A 20,227-nucleotide genomic window follows, 5' to 3' on the forward strand; every position below is an offset into this window, starting at 1 on the left:
AGATAGGGCCTATATTAACATAATCCTGAAACGTTGCTATCTTCTCTGGGCCAAAGCTCATTCAAAATGGACTGAGGCAAAATAGAAAACTGTACTGGTGTCAGATGAATCAAAATTGTAAATTCTTTATAGAAACCACGAACATTGTGTCTTGTGGACTTGAGGAGGAGGACCATAACGCTTGTTATCATCACTAAGTTCAAAAGCCAGCATCTCTGGCATGGGGTTACATTAGTGTCTATGGCATGGGCACCTTACACATCTTGAAAGACACGATCAATGCTGAGTATTATATAGAGGCTTTAGAACAACATATGCTTTCATCCAGACAATGTCTACTTCAAGGGAGTCCTTTCATCTTTCAGCATGACGATTCTAAACCACATACTGCATCCATCAGAAAAAAACTAAATGTGACAAAGACCCAGGACTGTTGAGCAGCTAGAATCCTACATCGGACAAGAATGGGACAACATTACTCTTCCAATATCCAGCAATTGGTCTCACTTCCTAGACGTTTACAGACTATTCTTAAAAGAAGAGGGGTACCACACAATAGTGGACATGGCCCTGTCCCAACTATTTTGAGATGTGTTGCTGCCATCAATTTCCAAATTAGTTAATGTTTTCAAACAAAATGGCAAAATATCTAATTTTTAACTTCTGATGTGTTCTGTTCTGATTTTATATATACATATATATGTATATGGCTATAAGAGATTTGCAAATCATTGCATTCTTGTTTTCACTACCTTATTCACTGCTTCCCAATGTTTTTGAATTGGGATTGTAGAAAGAAACAATGTGCTGTTTTTTGTGTTTTTAGCCAAAGAAGACTCGGAAAGGAAATTCTTGAGGCAAGATCATATCTTCTTGGACTATTGCATTTCACTCACGTTTGAGGCTGTAGCACTCTTATTTCAGGGCAGCTCATGTTTTCTTACTATTGTGGCCTATAAGGCTGGAAATTTTGCATGTCATCATTCCACCTACCTAACTTTTTTAATTCAATGCATTGATTGGGTAGGGAAAGGCACATGCCTTTTGTCCAAATAGAAAGTGATCTATGTCAGTGCTTCTCAAACTTTTTATATGGGATTGCATTAACCAGAACGTTTTGACACCTGTATCTCACAAATCAAGTAAACAATTAAAAATATATTATTCGTTTGGTCTCTGAACATAGTATAATATTCTAACAGGCTCAAAAAAGGCAGTTATGCTACTAAACCAGAAGTTGGTGCGCCCAGAATAAGCCTTGCTCTGCACATGATCACTATTGTCAAAACTACCACTTCCTCCTCACCAAAAAGTTGACCTCAAGGTTTGAGAAGCACCAATCTTTCCTTTATGTACTACTATTTTCTCTCTTCTGCATCACTGTGTGTCATTTGACATTTGAAAAATACTAAAGGCCATGAAAATGGTCAGCTGTTTAATTTGGTTTTGCTCCTGCTCACTATTCATGGCTTTGACACATTGGCTATTCTTCAGATCTAGCAGCTTACAGCACTAGCAGTGTCTGAATATTTCCTGAAAACATTTAATTTTGGGGTTTTTGATTGTAAAACCTAGACCAGTATGTCTGGTCATCTATCCATAAATACTGATATGTAAGAAAACTATATTCATGGCTGAAAATATTGACACCCTGGAAATTGTTCTAGGAAATGAAGTATTTCTCCCAAAAAATGATTGCAATTAGACATGTTTTGTTATGCACATGTTTATTTACTTTGTGTGTAATGGAACAACATAAAAAAGAGCAAAAATGGCAAATTGGACACACTGTATTATGCGGACTATAAGATGCACCGGACCATAAGACGCCCGCACCTGTCACGACTCTGTTGTCGGGTGTCCCAGGACCAGGGGCTCCTTTCCTGTCCCTAATGCTAGGGGTGCCCTAGCTCGCCCTGTTCCCCAGATTATTTCTGATGGTGAAGACTCCAGGGCCACGTACCTTACCTTAGCTCCTAAATCTGCCCTCAGTCTGTACCCTTCCCCCACCCAGAGAAGAGGGGAGTAGTAGTGTACCGTAATACACCAACCAGACTAACAAGCTAATACGAACAGGGGTAACAAAAAATACCACACATACAAGTATACTCACACTTACGACAGAGGAATGCATTGGGGAATGGAGGATGAGAAAGTAGGATAAGAAAGGGAATTACCACACACTCAAAACCTACCAACAGTCACAGATAAATCCACCAAATGCCTTCTCGAATAACAACCACAAACAACCTCCAGCCATGCAGCATAAGCTAACTTTGACAATGAGTGGTAGCCAGGGCCCAGATTATATAGGAGATGGGAGGGGCTAACAGTGTACAGCTGAGAGCCTTAACACTGGAAAGGTTCATGGAGATTAATCCCTGCACTGCTAAAAGAAATTTACACTGTTTAATATGAAGGTGAAGTGCTTCTAATCAGTGCAGGAGTAGGAGAAATCAGATGCTTAGGCCTTCTGGCTCCTCTCTGCCACGGTAAACCCATGACAGAACCCCACATTTTTGGGATGAAAATATATATTTTTAAAAAAAATAAAATGGGGCTCCGTTTCATAGTCTGAATTTACGGTAGCTTACCAGGGATGGGGTGGTGGCTGTGGAGCGGGGTCACAGGAGGGGCACCTTCTCTGTTGCAGGGGGAATGATGTGTTTGTAGGGAATAGGTGTTGTCCTGGTGAGGCTGTGGGCTTCAACAAGATGTTGGTGGTGACACAGGAGCAGAGTCTTAAACAATAACCTAGCAATTCCCTATACTTATCTGCTGTCCCTACCTGGCAGTGGAGGTTGGCACCCTATTAGATACGATAATTTGGCGCCCCCACTCCGCAGTGGCTGTCCCCGACAAGCGCTGATAAATCCTACTTTTCTATAGGTGGGAAAACAATAAGCAGTATTAAGAGATGAAGGGATAGTGCTTATTATAAGAAATAGGTCATTGTAAACTTTTTTGACCCCCATCCACAGAGTACTGGTTTCTCAAAAAAAATCCTATAAGGCCCATATATCCTAGATGTCTATTATGGTACCTTCACATCTAAACAAGATCAGTACACCAAATGAGAAGGGTCATATAGCCAGTCAAGTAACCTGGTTCAAACAGAAATCAACCGTCCACCATGATTCCTCTAGGGACACATAGATATACAATTAATGGACATTGATGGATAATTAAAAGGATGTTATCCCAAGACTTCACTTCCAGCCTCGACGCGTTTCCCCGTCCATGCGGTTCATCCGGAGGCACAATATGGAATCAGCTTGATAGATAGGAGGTGTCACAATGAGGAGACAGACCTGTCTAAACCTATAAGGGGCCTGTTTAAATAATTAAAGATGGAGTCAAAGGACCAATCACGGTCGACCATTGGAAACATACCCCTTTTCCCAGAATGTACCGGTTGTTATATTAATGTAGTCTCTTCTGAACTAGTTTACTATGTATGTCCACAAATCCAAGCCTATTCCTAAATGGCGTGGTAGTATGGGATCAAAGATCAAACTTAAAGATGAAAAGGATGGAGCGGAAACCTGGAAATACACCCTGCGTTCCAGCATGGAACGCAAGCCGCCTCCTGCGCTGCCAAGATGGATGTAGCAGCACTTCCTGTTTCAAGAGATTCAACAGGCGCTCCAGCGTATAGTTTCCTGGAGCGACATAGTGAGCATGCGCCAGATGTCTTTGTTGCTAGGCATCTAGAGTATATGACGCGATGTAATAGAGCGCCCATATCCGAAGCGTGAATGAGCGCATACTGGGTCATATTAAATACTAAGCTTAAGAGGATATGTGGCGCAGAGGAATATAGCGCTGGTATCTAAAGCGCAGATAAGCGCTTATCTATAAGTAACCTCTTGTTTATTAAACGCCCAGTCATTGATATATATAACACAATATCATGATAAATTCTCTATGACCTGTATATAGTATTAAGATGATGAGCGATAGTAGCAAATACCATAGTACAGCTGAATTGTGCTTAGGTTGGTAATTCCCTTTATTTCTCTTGCTATGTACGCTCACTTACAGATTAAAGATATATAATGAACCAAGCAGATGGCTATAATAATAGATGGTAGGGAATCATTTACTCTCTACTACTTCCTACATCAATTATTTATTGCATGTTAGAACCAAAATTCCTACTGCTGTCATGCCCAATAGAGGCAGAAATTATGCCTCATTAGTCTTCTAATGGCATATAAATTAAGTATCCGAACCATCACAAATTTAAGGAAAAAAATAATAAACAAGATAAGTTAACCATAATTAGCACTTGATATTAAATCAAGATTAGGGAATGGGTTCCGAAACAGGGTCCCACAACGAGGCCTATGGAAACAGGAAAGAATACATAGTCCATCCAAGATGTAAAAATGGCACATAGAAAAAAGAGAATAGCTGTTTTATATAAAGCACGTATATGTAAGGCATTGATTTAGCCCCCACGGTGACACTGATCTCATTCTAAAAATCCATTCCGCCTCACGATTCAGAATGGCTGTATCCAAGTCTCCTCCCCTTGGCTTAGGTCTTACTAATTCAATCATGCAGAAGGAGATCTCTTCCAGACGTCCACCATGTATATCATTGACCTGACGGGCAGTTGGGGTATCCCGCTTGTTTCTAATATCCCCCAAATGCTCACCACTCCTGATTCTTAGTTCTCTACCGGTTTTTCCAACATAGTCCAGGAGGCATGAACAGGTAGCTTTATAAACCACCCCCGAGGACCTACAATTGCCAAAATCCCTAATGAAGAATAGTTTTCCATTGGCCGCGCTAGAGAACCATTTACATTGCATCATATACCATCTAGAGCAGTTTCCACATTTAAAGAAACCCATTGGTTTTCTATCTAGCCACGTGCCTGCTTTTTGGGGTTTAGGGTAGAGACTATGCACCAACCTATCACCAATTGATATACCCCTCCTGTATGTGATGCTTGGTGTTGGTGTAATTGCAATCATGTTTTGGGAGAAATACTTAATCTTTTGGAATAATTTCAAAGGTGCGAGCACTTTCGGGCATGACTGTATCTGACAGAGTAGATAAAATAATCCTGTGTTCTGGTTTGCACCCTGTAAAACTGTTGGTTTATCATTGTGACTAGCCACAGTCCTGAAGTCGACAGGGCACTAAAGAAGATTTAAATGAATTATTAAAAAAGACATTCTGTAGTTGATCATCGCCATTCTATGTAAACTATGCAATAAAACCTGTCCAGGAAGGGGTCCTAAATTCTGAATGGTTGTAAAGTTCTTGGCTGGCCAGAAATGTTCTCAAAATTGTCTGCCTTTCATACATATTTCTTGGCATACTGTCACTTTATTGAACATGTAGGTCACCTGTACAATATTGGAAATTACTATAATTACAAAAGTAGAGTTTATGATTCTTTAGCTTTTATTTCACTGTCTGGTTTCATGTACACACAAACATACATTTTAGACCAGAAAAGAGGTTGTGCCACGTGTTGGACCCCATTAATCACCTATATGAAGTAACTATACACTGAGCAGAAGAACCAGAGAACAGTATATGGAGGTGTGCTGCTCCTGCCCCATGCACTGTGTACTTCTGGTTGACATGGAAGCTACAAACAACTGATAGGTGGTACAGAGTGTTAGACCCACACTGACCTGATGCTCAGCCTAAGAATAGGTCATCAATATCTAAGTAATAGACAACCCCTTATGTAATGACAATTAGGAGACATGAGCTTAAATTATTTTTGCCGTTTTTGTTGGTGTGTATACTATCACCCTTACCCCTGAATATCTGGATCCCTAGGATAGCACAACACCAAAGGAGCCTTTTTTGTGTGATTGTTACTAGTTTATTTCCAAAAGAACATAGAAGAATATCCAATCCATCCTATTAGTCCCGTTCTACAGCAGCAGTAATGTGTTTCCTATCGGCTTGTGGCTGCTAATGCTTCACCGTGCATGCTTTTTTATTTTAACATTAACAAATCTTAACTGCTCACAAGAAACATATGTGTAAACACGAGTCCCTTTATGTTTTACAGACTGAAGCCGTAAAGTAGCCGAGCCGTACTCTGTCAAGGTAAGAACTCAGCTAAAAAAACATCCCTTTCCTTTGATGAGTAGTCCCATAAAACCTGGGAATAATAACTGTAGTGTGCATTGTTTAGCATCTGCGGAGACTTATTCTTGCAGTTAGGGCTTTACCAGGACATTACTGTATTTCTTATAATAGACCGATAAAGACCTAGAAAAAGACAAATACCAAATAGAGGTTTATAATATTCTCTCTTTTTGGGTTGGGATCCCCTCACTTTAAACTTTGTTTATTAAGCTAAAAATCTTGTTCCTATATAGCATTTGGAAAGTAGATTATCTCCTACCTCTAAAAAACCTGGCCATGTGGAAAGTGATCCTAAATGTAGCTTTTTCTGCCACTGTTCAGCTGAACGTTGCCGAATAGGTGGCAGCTTGCTGCAGCAGAAAGCTTCTGCACTACTCCGAATTTGTAATTGCATTCTAACTTTATGACAAGTGTAGACCTTTAGCTTTCATTTTTCAACTCCACCATGTCAGTTATGCAATAGCTGGTCAGTACACTGTTAATGTTGTTCGGAGATATGTGTGTGTGTGTATATATATATCATGGCTGAAATTGTTTTCTCAGAAAATTTTCAGTTCCACATTTCCTTTGTTTGTATTGGAACAACACAAAAGCAGAGCACTAAAGATAAATTGGACATAGTTTCAAAAGTGCCAAAATTGTTGGCACCCTTAACTTAATATTTAGTTGCACACCCTTTGGAATAAATAACTACAATCAATCGCTTCCAATACCCATCAACAAGGTTCTTAAACCTCTCAATTGGAATTTTGGGACACTCTTATTTTGCAAACTGCTGCAGGTCTGTCATATTTTAGGGTGTCATCTCGCAACAGCAATTTTAAGATCTCTCAATAGGTGTTCAATGGGATTTAGATCTGGACTCATAGCTACAGTAGCAACTTCAGAACTCTCCAATGCTTCATTTCCATCCATTTCTGGGTGCTTCTTGAAGTATGTTTGGGGGATTTTCCTGTTGGACCTAACAAATAAAGTTGCACTCTGTATTTTTTAAAGCTAAAGAATGTAAACATGAAATATATGAAATTTGAATTGCATTACTACTCTAGAAAATAGGGTAAAATTAAGATTCTTAGCTCATAATTTGGCCAATTCATGCATGCCCTGCAGCCAACGACAAGGCGATCTTCTTATGCTGGAAATCTGTCCTAATGTGCTTCCTGGGCTAATTGGAGATTACGGCTCCAGGGACGTCAATGACTGCAGAGGAGGCGGCACCCGGCGCATGGAGGGCCTAAGGTATGGCTGGGAGGCGTTTGTGTCCGGGGGGAAAAGACATGTCCCCCAGACAGACTACAGGTATGAGGGGCAAATTATAAAAATGAATAGTTCAGCGTTGGAAGGGACCCCAACTAAAAGAGCCACCTGGACAGAATGCAACATTAATGCTGCACAAGGTGGCTTTTTTAGTTAAAAATGCCTGGTGGTGGGGTTACAGGTTCCCTTTAAATAATTAAATAGCATTTTATTGCATGAAATGGGTATTTGATCACCTACCAACCAGCAAGAATTCTGACTCTCACAGACCTGTCAATTTTTCTTTAAAAATCCCTCCTACTCTGCACTCATTACCACAAGGCTATGATGGGCTACAGGACAATAGGTAAGCAGCTTGGTAAGAAAGCAACAACTGTTGTCACAATTATCAGAAAATGGAAGAAACACAATATGACTGTCAATCAGAACCCCCATTTCTCTGCGAAAGATCTTCAGAAAGATTTAGAAGACTCTGAAGTTGTGGTAAATTGTTCTACTGTTCATAGACACCTGCACAAATATGGCTTTCATGGAAGAGTCATCAGAAGAAAACCCCTCATGTGTTCTCACCATAAAATTAAACGTCAGAAGTATGCAAAAGAACATCAAACAAGCCTGATGCATTTTGTAAATGAGCAAATAAAGTTGCACTCTGTAGCGCTATAGCATGAAAACATGAAATATAAATTGTATTTACTGCTCTAGAAAATAGGAAAAATTGAGAATACTTAGCACATAAATTTACTAATTCTTGTATAACCAGCAGCCGCGATAAGGCGATTCTCCCTGCTGGCAACCTATCTCATGTGAATCCTCTCCTAGGCTGAAGCTTGTATTTATGTGGGTAGATAGGATCCTGCTATGATTAAAACCGCTAGAGGCTGATGGGTGGAGTGCTCAGTCGGAGAGCCTATGTATACAAATAACAAAAAGACTGACTGTCCCTTCCAAACAGAAGAAAGGTGTGCACAGGTGCAGACTAAAGTAGCCATCTCCATATATAACCAACAAATAAAGTAGCACGCTCTAGCGCTATAGGATGAAAATATGAAATATCTGAAATATGAATTGCATTTCTGCTCTAGAAAACAGGAAAAATTGGGAATACTTAGGGCATAAATTGGGCAATTGATGTGTACCCTGCAGCCATAATAAGGCGATTTTTCTAATCTGAATCCTCTCTTAGGCTGAAGCCTGCATTTATGTGAGTAGAGAAGATCTGGCTATGATTAAATCCACCAGAGTCTGATGGGTGGAGTGGTCAGTTGCTAGGTATACATGAATTGGCCAATTTCTGCGTGTTCTCAGGTTTTCCTATTTTCTAGAGCAGTACTGCAATTCATATTTTTCATGCTATAGCGCTACAGAATGCATCTTTATTTGTTGATTATATATGGAAATAATTATCCAAGAAAAGAAAATATGCGGCACTCACCCTTCTTTTGCTGTGCGTTCGTGTTCTTTATTGGATATGACTAAAACAGGTTACAAACATCCATGCTTGGACATCAGGTGAACGAGAGGGTGCGGAGGTGGAGCGTGGACGACGGCCGTTTCGCACAGTGTGTGCTTCAACGAGTCCAGGTGATCAATTACTAAACGTCATTTCCCTTTTAAAGGGTTTTGGACGTAAATGCAAATACATACTGGTATGAGACAATTTTGTAAAAAACAAGTGAAAATACATTAGTGACAAATAAAGTGCATCTGTAACAGATACTCATTTCTCATATGCAGACTGCTAATCCTATGTATTAATACGGACCCTTTTTTCCTTTATATTACCTTAAAGACGTTTATGAAAGATCTTTTATAAAAATACCGACATATCTAATCTATCATTTAGTCCGATTGGACCTTGTGCATTAGTATTTAAAATCCATCTGGCTTCTTTTTGCAATAGTAACTTATTCTGATCTCCTCCTTGCGGGGCATTTTTACGATCTCTAAACCAGCAAATTTTAGCAGATCAGGATTAGAATTATGCATCTCTTTCATGTGTTGGATTAGCCTCAGACAGCCTTTTCCTGTTGTAATTGAATTATAATGTTCTTTGAATCTCGTTACCAACGGTCTAATTGTTTTGCCTATATAAAAATATAGGCAAGGACAAAACAGAACGTAAACTACGAATTTACTCTTACAAAAGATGAAATCTCGAACTTTGAGTTACGGAGCCAAGTTTAATAGGATTATACGTAATATGAAGGTGGCAGAACCTACAATTACCGCATCTGTAATTTCCCACTGAAGTATTACCTGTCAGCCAGTTTTTTCTAGATGATAGGATTTTATTGTGCACTAGCATATCTGACAAATTATGGGCTCTTTTATAAGCAAATTTAGGCATACTGGTGTGTATATGTGCCAAGTCTTTGTCTGTCTGTAGCACATGCCAGTTTTTTCGTATTGATGCATGCACAAACGAAAATCTTTCTTCATTTATATTCTCCTTTTGAGGAGATTCCGTTTTTCTTTTTCTTTTTAGGAAATCTATTTGTGAGAAGTTACTGATGCGGTTTTCAGCTTCTTTTAGTACCTGTGAAGGATAGCCCCTATTTATGAAGCGTGATTTTAACTCATCAATTTGTTCATTAAAAATTTGGTTATTATTATTGATTTTTCGTAATCTAACCATTTGACTGAATGGAAGTCCCCTCTTGGTATGCATCGGATGTGCACTATCAAAATGCAGCAAACTATTAGTTGCTGATGGTTTTTTAAAAACCTTTGTTGTTAACTCACCTTCTATAATGTCTATTTTCACATCTAGACACTCTAGGCTGTTGGCTCCGTAACATGATTTGACCTGCATATTATCTATGTTACATGAATTCAGATATTCTACGAAATTATTGAAATCCATCTCACTGCCGTCCCAAATTATAAAAATATCATCCACGAATCTCATAAAAAGACGAATGTGTTTAAGGAATGGATTATTTATGTTGGTAATGTATGTATCTTCGAAGACTGCTAAAAAGAGATTTGCATACGTACATGCGGTGGGCGTACCCATTGCAGTACCTACTAATTGTTTATACCATTTATCCATAAATTTGAAAGAATTATGAGAAAGGATGAATTCTAAACCTTCTATGATGAAAGAAGTTATTTCTGGGTCAAGATCCCTATTTTGAAGAATTTTTTGAGTAGCTTGTATGCCTCTATTTTGGGGTATGCGAGTGTATAAATTCACTACATCTATTGATGTCAGTGCAAAAGTGCTTTGCCAATCTATCTCTTTAAGAGCTAGAACCAAATCTCCAGAGTCCTTAATATACGATGGGATTGTTGGTAACAGCGGTTTTAATAACCAGTCTATATAGTGGGATAATGATTCTGTTACCGAATTGATCCCAGAAATTATAGGACGTCCTGGTGGTTCTTTCAAGCACTTATGCACTTTTGGTATGCTATACCAATAAGGATGTTGTGGAAATGCAGGCAATAAGCTCTCTGCACGCTTTTTAGATAACACTCCTTTCTCTACAAATTTTCTCAGTAAGGATCTTAATTTTGTTATATATTTCTGAGTCGGATTGTTTGGTAACAGGCAGTAAGTGACCGGATCATTTAATTGCGTCAGGGCTTCTCTGATGTAATAGTCTCTATCTAACACAACGATATTGCCTCCTTTGTCTGCCCTTCTTATGACAATATCCTCCCATTTTTGTAATTCCTTCAAGGCTAGTGATTCTTTGTTAGTTACATTTTTTTGTGGTGTTCGATAAAAAATTGCTTCCACATCTTTAATCACTAAGTCATGAAAGAGATCAATAGCATTTCCCAGGGAGACCGGTGGCATAAACCGTGATGGTGTGCCTCCTCTAAAAGGTTTTCTCTGAACATTAGGTACCCTTTCACTGCCAGTGGATTGTATAGATGATAAATCACTGATACTCAATAACAATGTAGCATCGGCAATATCTGAGGTATTTTGAGGTGGATATACCATGAAGCCCAATGAGCCTATGTTGTTTTCTATAGAAGAAGAAAAAGCATTATTTTCCATTCGGCGAACAACATTTTGTAAAGTTTGTTTTTTATCCTTATGAAAATGTTTTTGTAGGTGTAGTTTTCTCACGCTTCTAAATAGGTCTATTTTAAAGTCCGTTAAGTCAAAGGTTTCTGGAATACAATAGTTAAGTCCTTTGGAAAGGAGCGAGATGTGATCCGCACTTAAAGTTCTTTTAGATAAATTCAGTATCTGGAGATCATCTTAATTAGTCTTTATTTCCTCCATGATACTTGCTTGCGCTTTCCCCGGACAATTGCGCTTTCTCCTTCCTCGTCTGGTTTTCTTTCTAAAGGGAATGACGGAGCTGCTTTTACCGAGGCTTGAAGACTAATATCACCTGTGTCCTCTGTGGCACTTGATTCTGAATCGGTAATCCAACCGTCCTGCCTCTTTTTCTTATAGTTTCTACTTCCTTTTTGACTCCGATATTTATTGAAGTACAGAGATTGTTTTTTATTTTTATTCCATGAAAATATTTGGCCATTATCAAAGTCATTTTTGTCTCTTAAGAATTTCTCTCTCTTTTGTTGCTTAATCTCCATTTGGAGTAAAGTGAGTTTTCTTTCCATTTTATTTATAAAGTTCTTATATTGACTCTCCGTTAGGCGAGTTGATAATTCTGTTTTAGATTTATCTAGTTCTTCACATAAAAGTGAATATTCTTTCTCGTTTTGATTAGTCACTAGAAGCAATAGACTGCGTGAGCATTGAAGATGTATTTTCTCCCATTCTTCCTGAAAGGAGGTATCATGCTGAAATTGGGAAATTTATTTGAAAACTCGTAGACCTCTAGGGACTCTATCACAGTCTATATATGATTTCAATGACTTGATAGTCCAAAATAAACGCATTTCTTTTTCCGCAACAGTGTGGATTTTCATTTCTAAGGTTTTCGTACTTATAATTTGTAGTTCATCTTTTAGGTTGCAGTCTGCAAAAAACTCCACCGCACCCTCTCGACCTGCCAAAATACCTTGATTATCCACACCTGCATTTTCAGTTGAATCCATATTTTCTTCCATTTTTAATGGTAAGGTCTTTTTTATCTGAGTCTATGTACCACGACACTTTATTCTCTGTGCTCTTTCTTTATAAAGAATACAAATCCAACATCAAAGAATATAAATGTGATAAAAATTTATGTGATATAAATGAGATAAAGTGTCGTGGTACATAGACTCAGATAAAAAAGACCTTACCATTAAAAATGGAAGAAAATATGGATTCAACTGAAAATGCAGGTGTGGATAATCAAGGTATTTTGGCAGGTCGAGAGGGTGCGGTGGAGTTTTTTGCAGACTGCAACCTAAAAGATGAACTACAAATTATAAGTACGAAAACCTTAGAAATGAAAATTCACACTGTTGCGGAAAAAGAAATGCGTTTATTTTGGACTATCAAGTCACTGAAATCATATATAGACTGTGATAGAGTCCCTAGAGGTCTACGAGTTTTCAAATAAATTTCCCAATTTCAGCATGATACCTCCTTTCAGGAAGAATGGGAGAAAATACATCTTCAATGCTCACGCAGTCTATTGCTTCTAGTGACTAATCAAAACGAGAAAGAATATTCTCTTTTATGTGAAGAACTAGATAAATCTAAAACAGAATTATCAACTCGCCTAACGGAGAGTCAATATAAGAACTTTATAAATAAAATGGAAAGAAAATTCACTTTACTCCAAATGGAGATTAAGCAACAAAAGAGAGAGAAATTCTTAAGAGACAAAAATGACTTTGATAATGGCCAAATATTTTCATGGAATAAAAATAAAAAACAATCTCTGTACTTCAATAAATATCGGAGTCAAAAAGTAAGTAGAAACTATAAGAAAAAGAGGCAGGACGGTTGGATTACCGATTCAGAATCAAGTGCCACAGAGGACACAGGTGATATTAGTCTTCAAGCCTCGGTAAAAGCAGCTCCGTCATTCCCTTTAGAAAGAAAACCAGACGAGGAAGGAGAAAGCGCAATTGTCCGGGGAAAGCGCAAGCAAGTATCATGGAGGAAATAAAGACTAATTAAGATGATCTCCAGATACTGAATTTATCTAAAAGAACTTTAAGTGCGGATCACATCTCGCTCCTTTCCAAAGGACTTAACTATTGTATTCCAGAAACCTTTGACTTAACGGACTTTAAAATAGACCTATTTAGAAGCGTGAGAAAACTACACCTACAAAAACATTTTCATAAGGATAAAAAACAAACTTTACAAAATGTTGTTCGCCGAATGGAAAATAATGCTTTTTTTTCTTCTATAGAAAACAACATAGGCTCATTGGGCTTCATGGTATATCCACCTCAAAATACCTCAGATATTGCCGATGCTACATTTTTATTGAGTATCAGTGATTCATCATCTATACAATCCACTGGCAGTGAAAGGGTACCTAATGTTCAGAGAAAACCTTTTAGAGGAGGCACACCATCACGGTTTATGCCACCGGTCTCCCCGGGAAATGCTATTGATCTCTTTCATGACTTGGTGATTAAAGATGTGGAAGCAATTTTTTATTGAACACCACAAAAAAATGTAACTAACAAAGAATCACTAGCCTTGAAGGAATTACAAAAATGGGAGGATATTGTCATAAGAAGGGCAGACAAAGGAGGCAATATCGTTGTGTTAGAGACTATTACATCAGAGAAGCCCTGACGCAATTAAATGATCCGGTCACTTACTGCCTGTTACCAAACAATCCGACTCAGAAATATATAACAAAATTAAGATCCTTACTGAGAAAATTTGTAGAGAAAGAAGTGTTATCTAAAAAGCGTGCAGAGAGCTTATTGCCTGAATTTCCACAACATCCTTATTGGTATAGCATACCAAAAGTGCATAAGTGCTTGAAAGAACCGCCAGGACGTCCTATAATTTCTGGGATCAATTCGGTAACAGAATCATTATCCCACTATATAGACTGGTTATTAAAACCGCTGTTACCAACAATCCCATCGTATATTAAGGACTCTGGAGATTTGGTTCTAGCTCTTAAAGAGATAGATTGGCAAAGCACTTTTGCACTGACATCAATAGATGTAGTGAATTTATACACTCGCATACCCCAAAATAGAGGCATACAAGCTACTCAAAAAATTCTTCAAAATAGGGATCTTGACCCAGAAATAATTTCTTTCATCATAGAAAGTTTAGAATTCATCCTTTCTCATAATTCTTTCAAATTTATGGATAAATGGTATAAACAATTAGTAGGGACTGCAATGGGTACGCCCACTGCATGTACGTATGCAAATCTCTTTTTAGCAGTCTTCGAAGATACATACATTACCAACATAACTAATCCATTCCTTAAACACATTCGTCTTTTTATGAGATTCATGGATGATATTTTTATAATTTGGGACGGCAGTGAGATGGATTTCAATAATTTCGTAGAATATCTGAATTCATGTAACATAGATAATATGCAGGTCAAATCATGTTACGGAGCCAACAGCCTAGAGTGTCTAGATGTGAAAATAGACATTATAGAAGGTGAGTTAACAACAAAGGTTTTTAAAAAACCATCAGCAACTAATAGTTTGCTGCATTTTGATAGTGCACATCCGATGCATACCAAGAGGGGACTTCCATTCAGTCAAATGGTTAGATTACGAAAAATCAATAATAATAACCAAATTTTTAATGAACAAATTGATGAGTTAAAATCACGCTTCATAAATAGGGGCTATCCTTCACAGGTACTAAAAGAAGCTGAAAACCGCATCAGTAACTTCTCACAAATAGATTTCCTAAAAAGAAAAAGAAAAACGGAATCTCCTCAAAAGGAGAATATAAATGAAGAAAGATTTTCGTTTGTGCATGCATCAATACGAAAAAACTGGCATGTGCTACAGACAGACAAAGACTTGGCACATATACATACCAGTATGCCTAAATTTGCTTATAAAAGAGCCCATAATTTGTCAGATATGCTAGTGCACAATAAAATCCTATCATCTAGAAAAAACTGGCTGACAGGTAATACTTCAGTGGGAAATTACAGATGCGGTAATTGTAGGTTCTGCCACCTTCATATTACGTATAATCCTATTAAACTTGGCTCCGTAACTCATAAAGTTCGAGATTTCATCTTTTGTAAGAGTAAATTCGTAGTTCACGTTCTGTTTTGTCCTTGCCTATATTTTTATATAGGCAAAACAATTAGACCGTTGGTAACGAGATTCAAAGAACATTATAATTCAATTACAACAGGAAAAGGCTGTCTGAGGCTAATCCAACACATGAAAGAGATGCATAATTCTAATCCTGATCTGCTAAAATTTGCTGGTTTAGAGATCGTAAAAATGCCCCGCAAGGAGGAGATCAGAATAAGTTACTATTGCAAAAAGAAGCCAGATGGATTTTAAATACTAATGCACAAGGTCCAATCGGACTAAATGATAGATTAGATATGTCGGTATTTATATAAAAGATCTTTCATAAACGTCTTTAACGTAATATAAAGGAAAAAAGGGTTCGTATTAATACATAGGATTAGCAGTCTGCATATGAGAAATGAGTATCTGTTACAATTGCACTTTATTTGTCACTAATGTATTTTCACTTGTTTTTTACAAAATTGTCTCATACCAGTATGTATTTGCATTTACGTCCAAAACCCTTTAAAAGGGAAATGACGTTTAGTAATTGATCACCTGGACCCGTTGAAGCACACACTGTGCGAAACAGCCGTCGTCCACGCTCCACCTCCGCACCTTCTCGTTCACCTGATGTCCAAGCATGGATGTCTGTAACCTGTTTTAGTCATATCCAATAAAGAACACGAACGCACAGCAAAAGAAGGGTGAGTGCCGCATATTTTCTTTTCTTGGATAATTATTCAGCTATATGCTTGAAAGTGCAGAGCACCATATACCCAGCCAGTTCGTGACTACTGCAGATCAGTTGTAAATGAATCCAAGTCTTAAGGAGTCTGCACGCCTCTTGTGCCGTCTATTTCATTTTTCTTTGATGTTGGATTTATATATGGAAATGGTTAATCTTAGTTTGCACCTTTACACACCTGTCTTCTGTTTGGAAGTGATGGTTAGTCTTTTGCATTTTAGAAACTAGTCCTATGAAACGATGAGGTTAAAATAGAACTCTTTGGCCACAATGATCAAAGGTATGTGTGGAGATAAAAGGACACAGAATTTCAGGAAAAGAACATCTCGCCAACCATTAAGCTTGTGGGGGTGGATCAATGATGCTTTGGGGTTGTGTTGCTACCAATGGCACGGGGAACATTTCACTAGTAGAGAGAAGAATGGATTCAAATAAATTTCAACAAATTCTTGATACAAACCTAATACTCTGTTAAAAAAAAAAAAAAAAAAAGCTGCATTTGAAAAGAGGATGGCTTCTACAAATAAATAATGATCCTAAACACATGTCAAAATCCACAACAGACTACCTTAAAAGGCGCAAGCTGAAGGTTTATAATGGCCCTCACAGTCCCCTTATCTGAACATCATTGAAAATCTGTGGCTAGGCCTCAAAATAGCAGTGCATGCAAGACGACCCAGGAATCTTACAGAACTGGAAGAATTTTCCAAGGAAGAATGGATGAAAATCCCTCAAATAAGAATTGGAGGCATCTTGGCTGGCTACAAAAGTGTTTACAAGCTGTGATACTTTCAAAAGGGGGGTGCTAACCATGCAGGGTGGCCAAACTTTTGCATTGGCCTATTTTCCTTTTTTTGGTATTTTTTTAAAATGTAAAAGATGAAAATATGTTGTTGTGTTTTTTTGCCTAAAGTACAAAGAATGTGTCATTTTTACTCTAGGCCTTTTTTTTTTTAGATCATTTCATCTTCAACTGTCTTCACAATAACAGTAATTTTAACCAGGGGTACCTACACCTTTACATGCCACTCTGTGTGTGTATGTATGTATGTAGTACATTACTTCAATAAAATTGCGCCGAGTCGGCACGTGCGCATACCTCGATCTCCGGCGCCATTTTATTGAAGACACTGTATAAATGTACCCTAATAAAAATGCTGGCCACCCGGGTGTAGAAAGGGTTCAATAGCTAGTAGTTGAGGCTGGTTTCACACTTGCGTTTTGATCTGCAGCGTTTTTTTAAAAAACGCATGTGGTGAAAAAACGCATGCAAACGCTGCCGCATGCGTTTTGCGCCAAAAAAAAGCGGGAAAACGCGGCGTTTTCCCGCGTTTACATGCGTTTTTTCCCGCGTTTGCTTTTTTGAAACGCATGCTGAGAAGTGTGTGACAGCTGCCAATCATCAAAATCAACTAGAAAACACACTATTAATAGAATTAGCTAGGGTTAGGGTTAGGATTCCTAGGGTTAGGGTTAGGGGTAGCTTTTTATTAGAATGTCCTGGTCACCAGGTCACTGATAAGCCACCCCCCACCATCAAGGTGATAAAGGGATCCAAACCCTAACCCTACTCCTAACCTTAGGGATCCAAACCCTAACCCTAACCCTCACCATAACCCTTGGGATCCTAACCCTAACCATAGGGATCCAAACCCTACCCCTAACCCTAACCATAACCCTAGGGATCCTAACCCTAACCCTAAGGGTTAGGATCCTAACCCTAACCCTAAGGGTTAGGATCCCTAGGGCTAGGGTTAGGGTTAGTATTCCTAGGGTTAGGGTTAGGATCCCTAGGGTTACTAGGGATCCTAACCTTAGGGTTAGGGTTTGGATCCCTATGGTTAGGGTTAGGGTTTTCTTGTTTTTTTTTGTGTTTTCTTGTGTTTTTCTATAAAAACGCATGCGTTTTTAACGCAAACAAACGCATGTGCTTAAAAACGCATGCGTTTACATAGACAGCAATGCATTTTTTTTGCCGCGAAAAAACGCCGCTAGAAATTACTACTGGTTGCATTTCTGCAAATGAACGCACGCGTCAAAAAATGCATGCGTTGCCGAAAACGCGTCAAAACGCATGCGAAAAAACGCATGCGTTTTTAATGTTAAGTATAGGAAAAAAACGCATGCGTTTTTTTGTGTTTTTTAGCGCTAAAACGCAGCTTACAAAAACGCAAGTGTGAAACCAGCCTAAGTATAAGGGAAATCATTTTGGAGATTATGCTAACAGGAAGAAATTTTTCTGACTGAGTTAGAACTTTCTTTCCCTTCCACTCAGTATCAGAAAACTCTTTATTACCATTCCTGTGGCTTCTACCATCTTGTAATAAAATACTGTTGTTTTTTTCTTCTGCGGAGTCAGCTGGGAACAATAGAAAAGAATAGCTATAATTCATAGTATTGCTAAGAGCACAGGCAGAACCAAAATGTTATATATTCTAAAGTCTTCTATTTTGCGTAATGTCCACACAGGCGCTGTCACCTGACAAACCAACGGACCAATGATCATCTCCTCACTTCAAGCAAATTATGATATGTATGTTGGCTGCGCCATTCCCAGTCTCCGTGTGTGTCTCCCCAAGGGCACAGATTCATCTTTTACAATTAATGGCACTTTCTTATAGCTGGATCCTCACTCTGGCAGTGGTGTAGTACTGTATTTACCAGCTGTATTATGTTTTTAAGTAAAAAAAATAAATAAATAAAACAAACAAAAAAAAATTTGAAAATCACGATCTGATTACTCCTATCACTGTGTGGCCTATCAACATTGCAATGCTGTGATTTTTATTTTTTATGTAACATAGGATTTGACACATTGTTTGAAAGTATATATTATATGTATATACTCTGATGCTTGAACACATGCACTTGTTTCTCACCAGCAGTGTAATTATGTGTATTGTATACATGTTTGATTATGAGAATCATAGCTCTATGTTCTAAGCCTGGTGGGTTTTATATGGGATACATTTCACTGCAAGCATGACAAATTAAATAGTATTGTACTATCAAACTGGAAATTTAATGGATACGATCACTGTAGAATGGTATTAAAATAAAAAAAACACATAAATATGTATGTTATTTTTTCATCTTTGGTATATGGGATTCGAATAAACAGAATAAATCCCCATTTATTTAAACTAACTTGCAAGTAGTCTTTCAATAAGATGAAATAATACTAATGTTTACTTCATCCATAGGAAACTATTCACTTTTAATAAATGAAAGTTTCATTTTATTTATAAAGAAATTGTTTTTTAGAATTATAAGAGTCAGGGCATATATTGATTTAATCTCACTATTTTTCCAAGTTAACGAAAAAACTGCAGGAATGATCAGCGCAAATAGGGTCTTGTCCGTTGGATATTAAAATAATGCACTCCGATTATACTAACCTGATAGATCTATTCACAGAATAGACAGGTTTTCCCAAGTTGAAAATGTAAGAAAGTCCATTCTCTTACAGAAAACGTGTCCATTATAAGGCTACATTAACATTTTGCGTGGGTTTTTTTTGCCTCTAATGCTGCAAGAGCGCATTGTTTCATTGCGATAATACAAAAATGCGACAAGAATGTTTGCAAAACAAAATGACGCATGGCCACAAGAAGTGAACGTGGCCTAAGGGCTCGTCAAGACGAACCTATTATACAAACCTATGCTGTCAGAGTTAACATTGTATAGCACAATAACCAATATTCAATCGGGATGTTCAGATGGTCACTTTTTTCACACGGACACTCAGTTCGCATGCTCTATTCTCTTTCATGTTTCCTGATTACTCACCTAGTCAGGTTTATGCAGTAGGTTTGTGGCTGTTCTTTTTTTTGCCACCATCCGGGTACGTACAGTTGAAACCAGAAGTTTACATATACTATTAAAAGACAAAAATGCATGTTTTTCCCAATATCTGACATGAAATCAGAATAAACCGTTCCCTTTTTAGGTCAATTAAGATTGCCATAA

General features: G+C 37.9%; 1 protein-coding gene across 3 annotated transcripts in view; it reads left to right on the forward strand.

Annotated features, from left to right (window-relative positions):
- TPST1 (tyrosylprotein sulfotransferase 1) overlaps nt 1–19,401 on the forward strand; it is a 185,768-nt gene extending 166,367 nt beyond the window's left edge. For all 3 annotated transcript variants that reach the window (XM_077296384.1, XM_077296383.1, XM_077296385.1), the window contains exons 5-6: nt 6,047–6,084; nt 18,728–19,401. In XM_077296384.1, the coding sequence (XP_077152499.1) occupies nt 6,047–6,064 (18 nt within the window). In that variant the 3' untranslated portion in view covers nt 6,065–6,084; nt 18,728–19,401. The remainder of the gene's footprint in view (nt 1–6,046; nt 6,085–18,727) is intronic.
- Nucleotides 19,402–20,227: the final 826 nt, after the last annotated feature.

Source organism: Ranitomeya variabilis, chromosome 3, assembly GCF_051348905.1.
Source record: "Ranitomeya variabilis isolate aRanVar5 chromosome 3, aRanVar5.hap1, whole genome shotgun sequence".
Lineage (NCBI taxonomy): Eukaryota > Metazoa > Chordata > Amphibia > Anura > Dendrobatidae > Ranitomeya > Ranitomeya variabilis.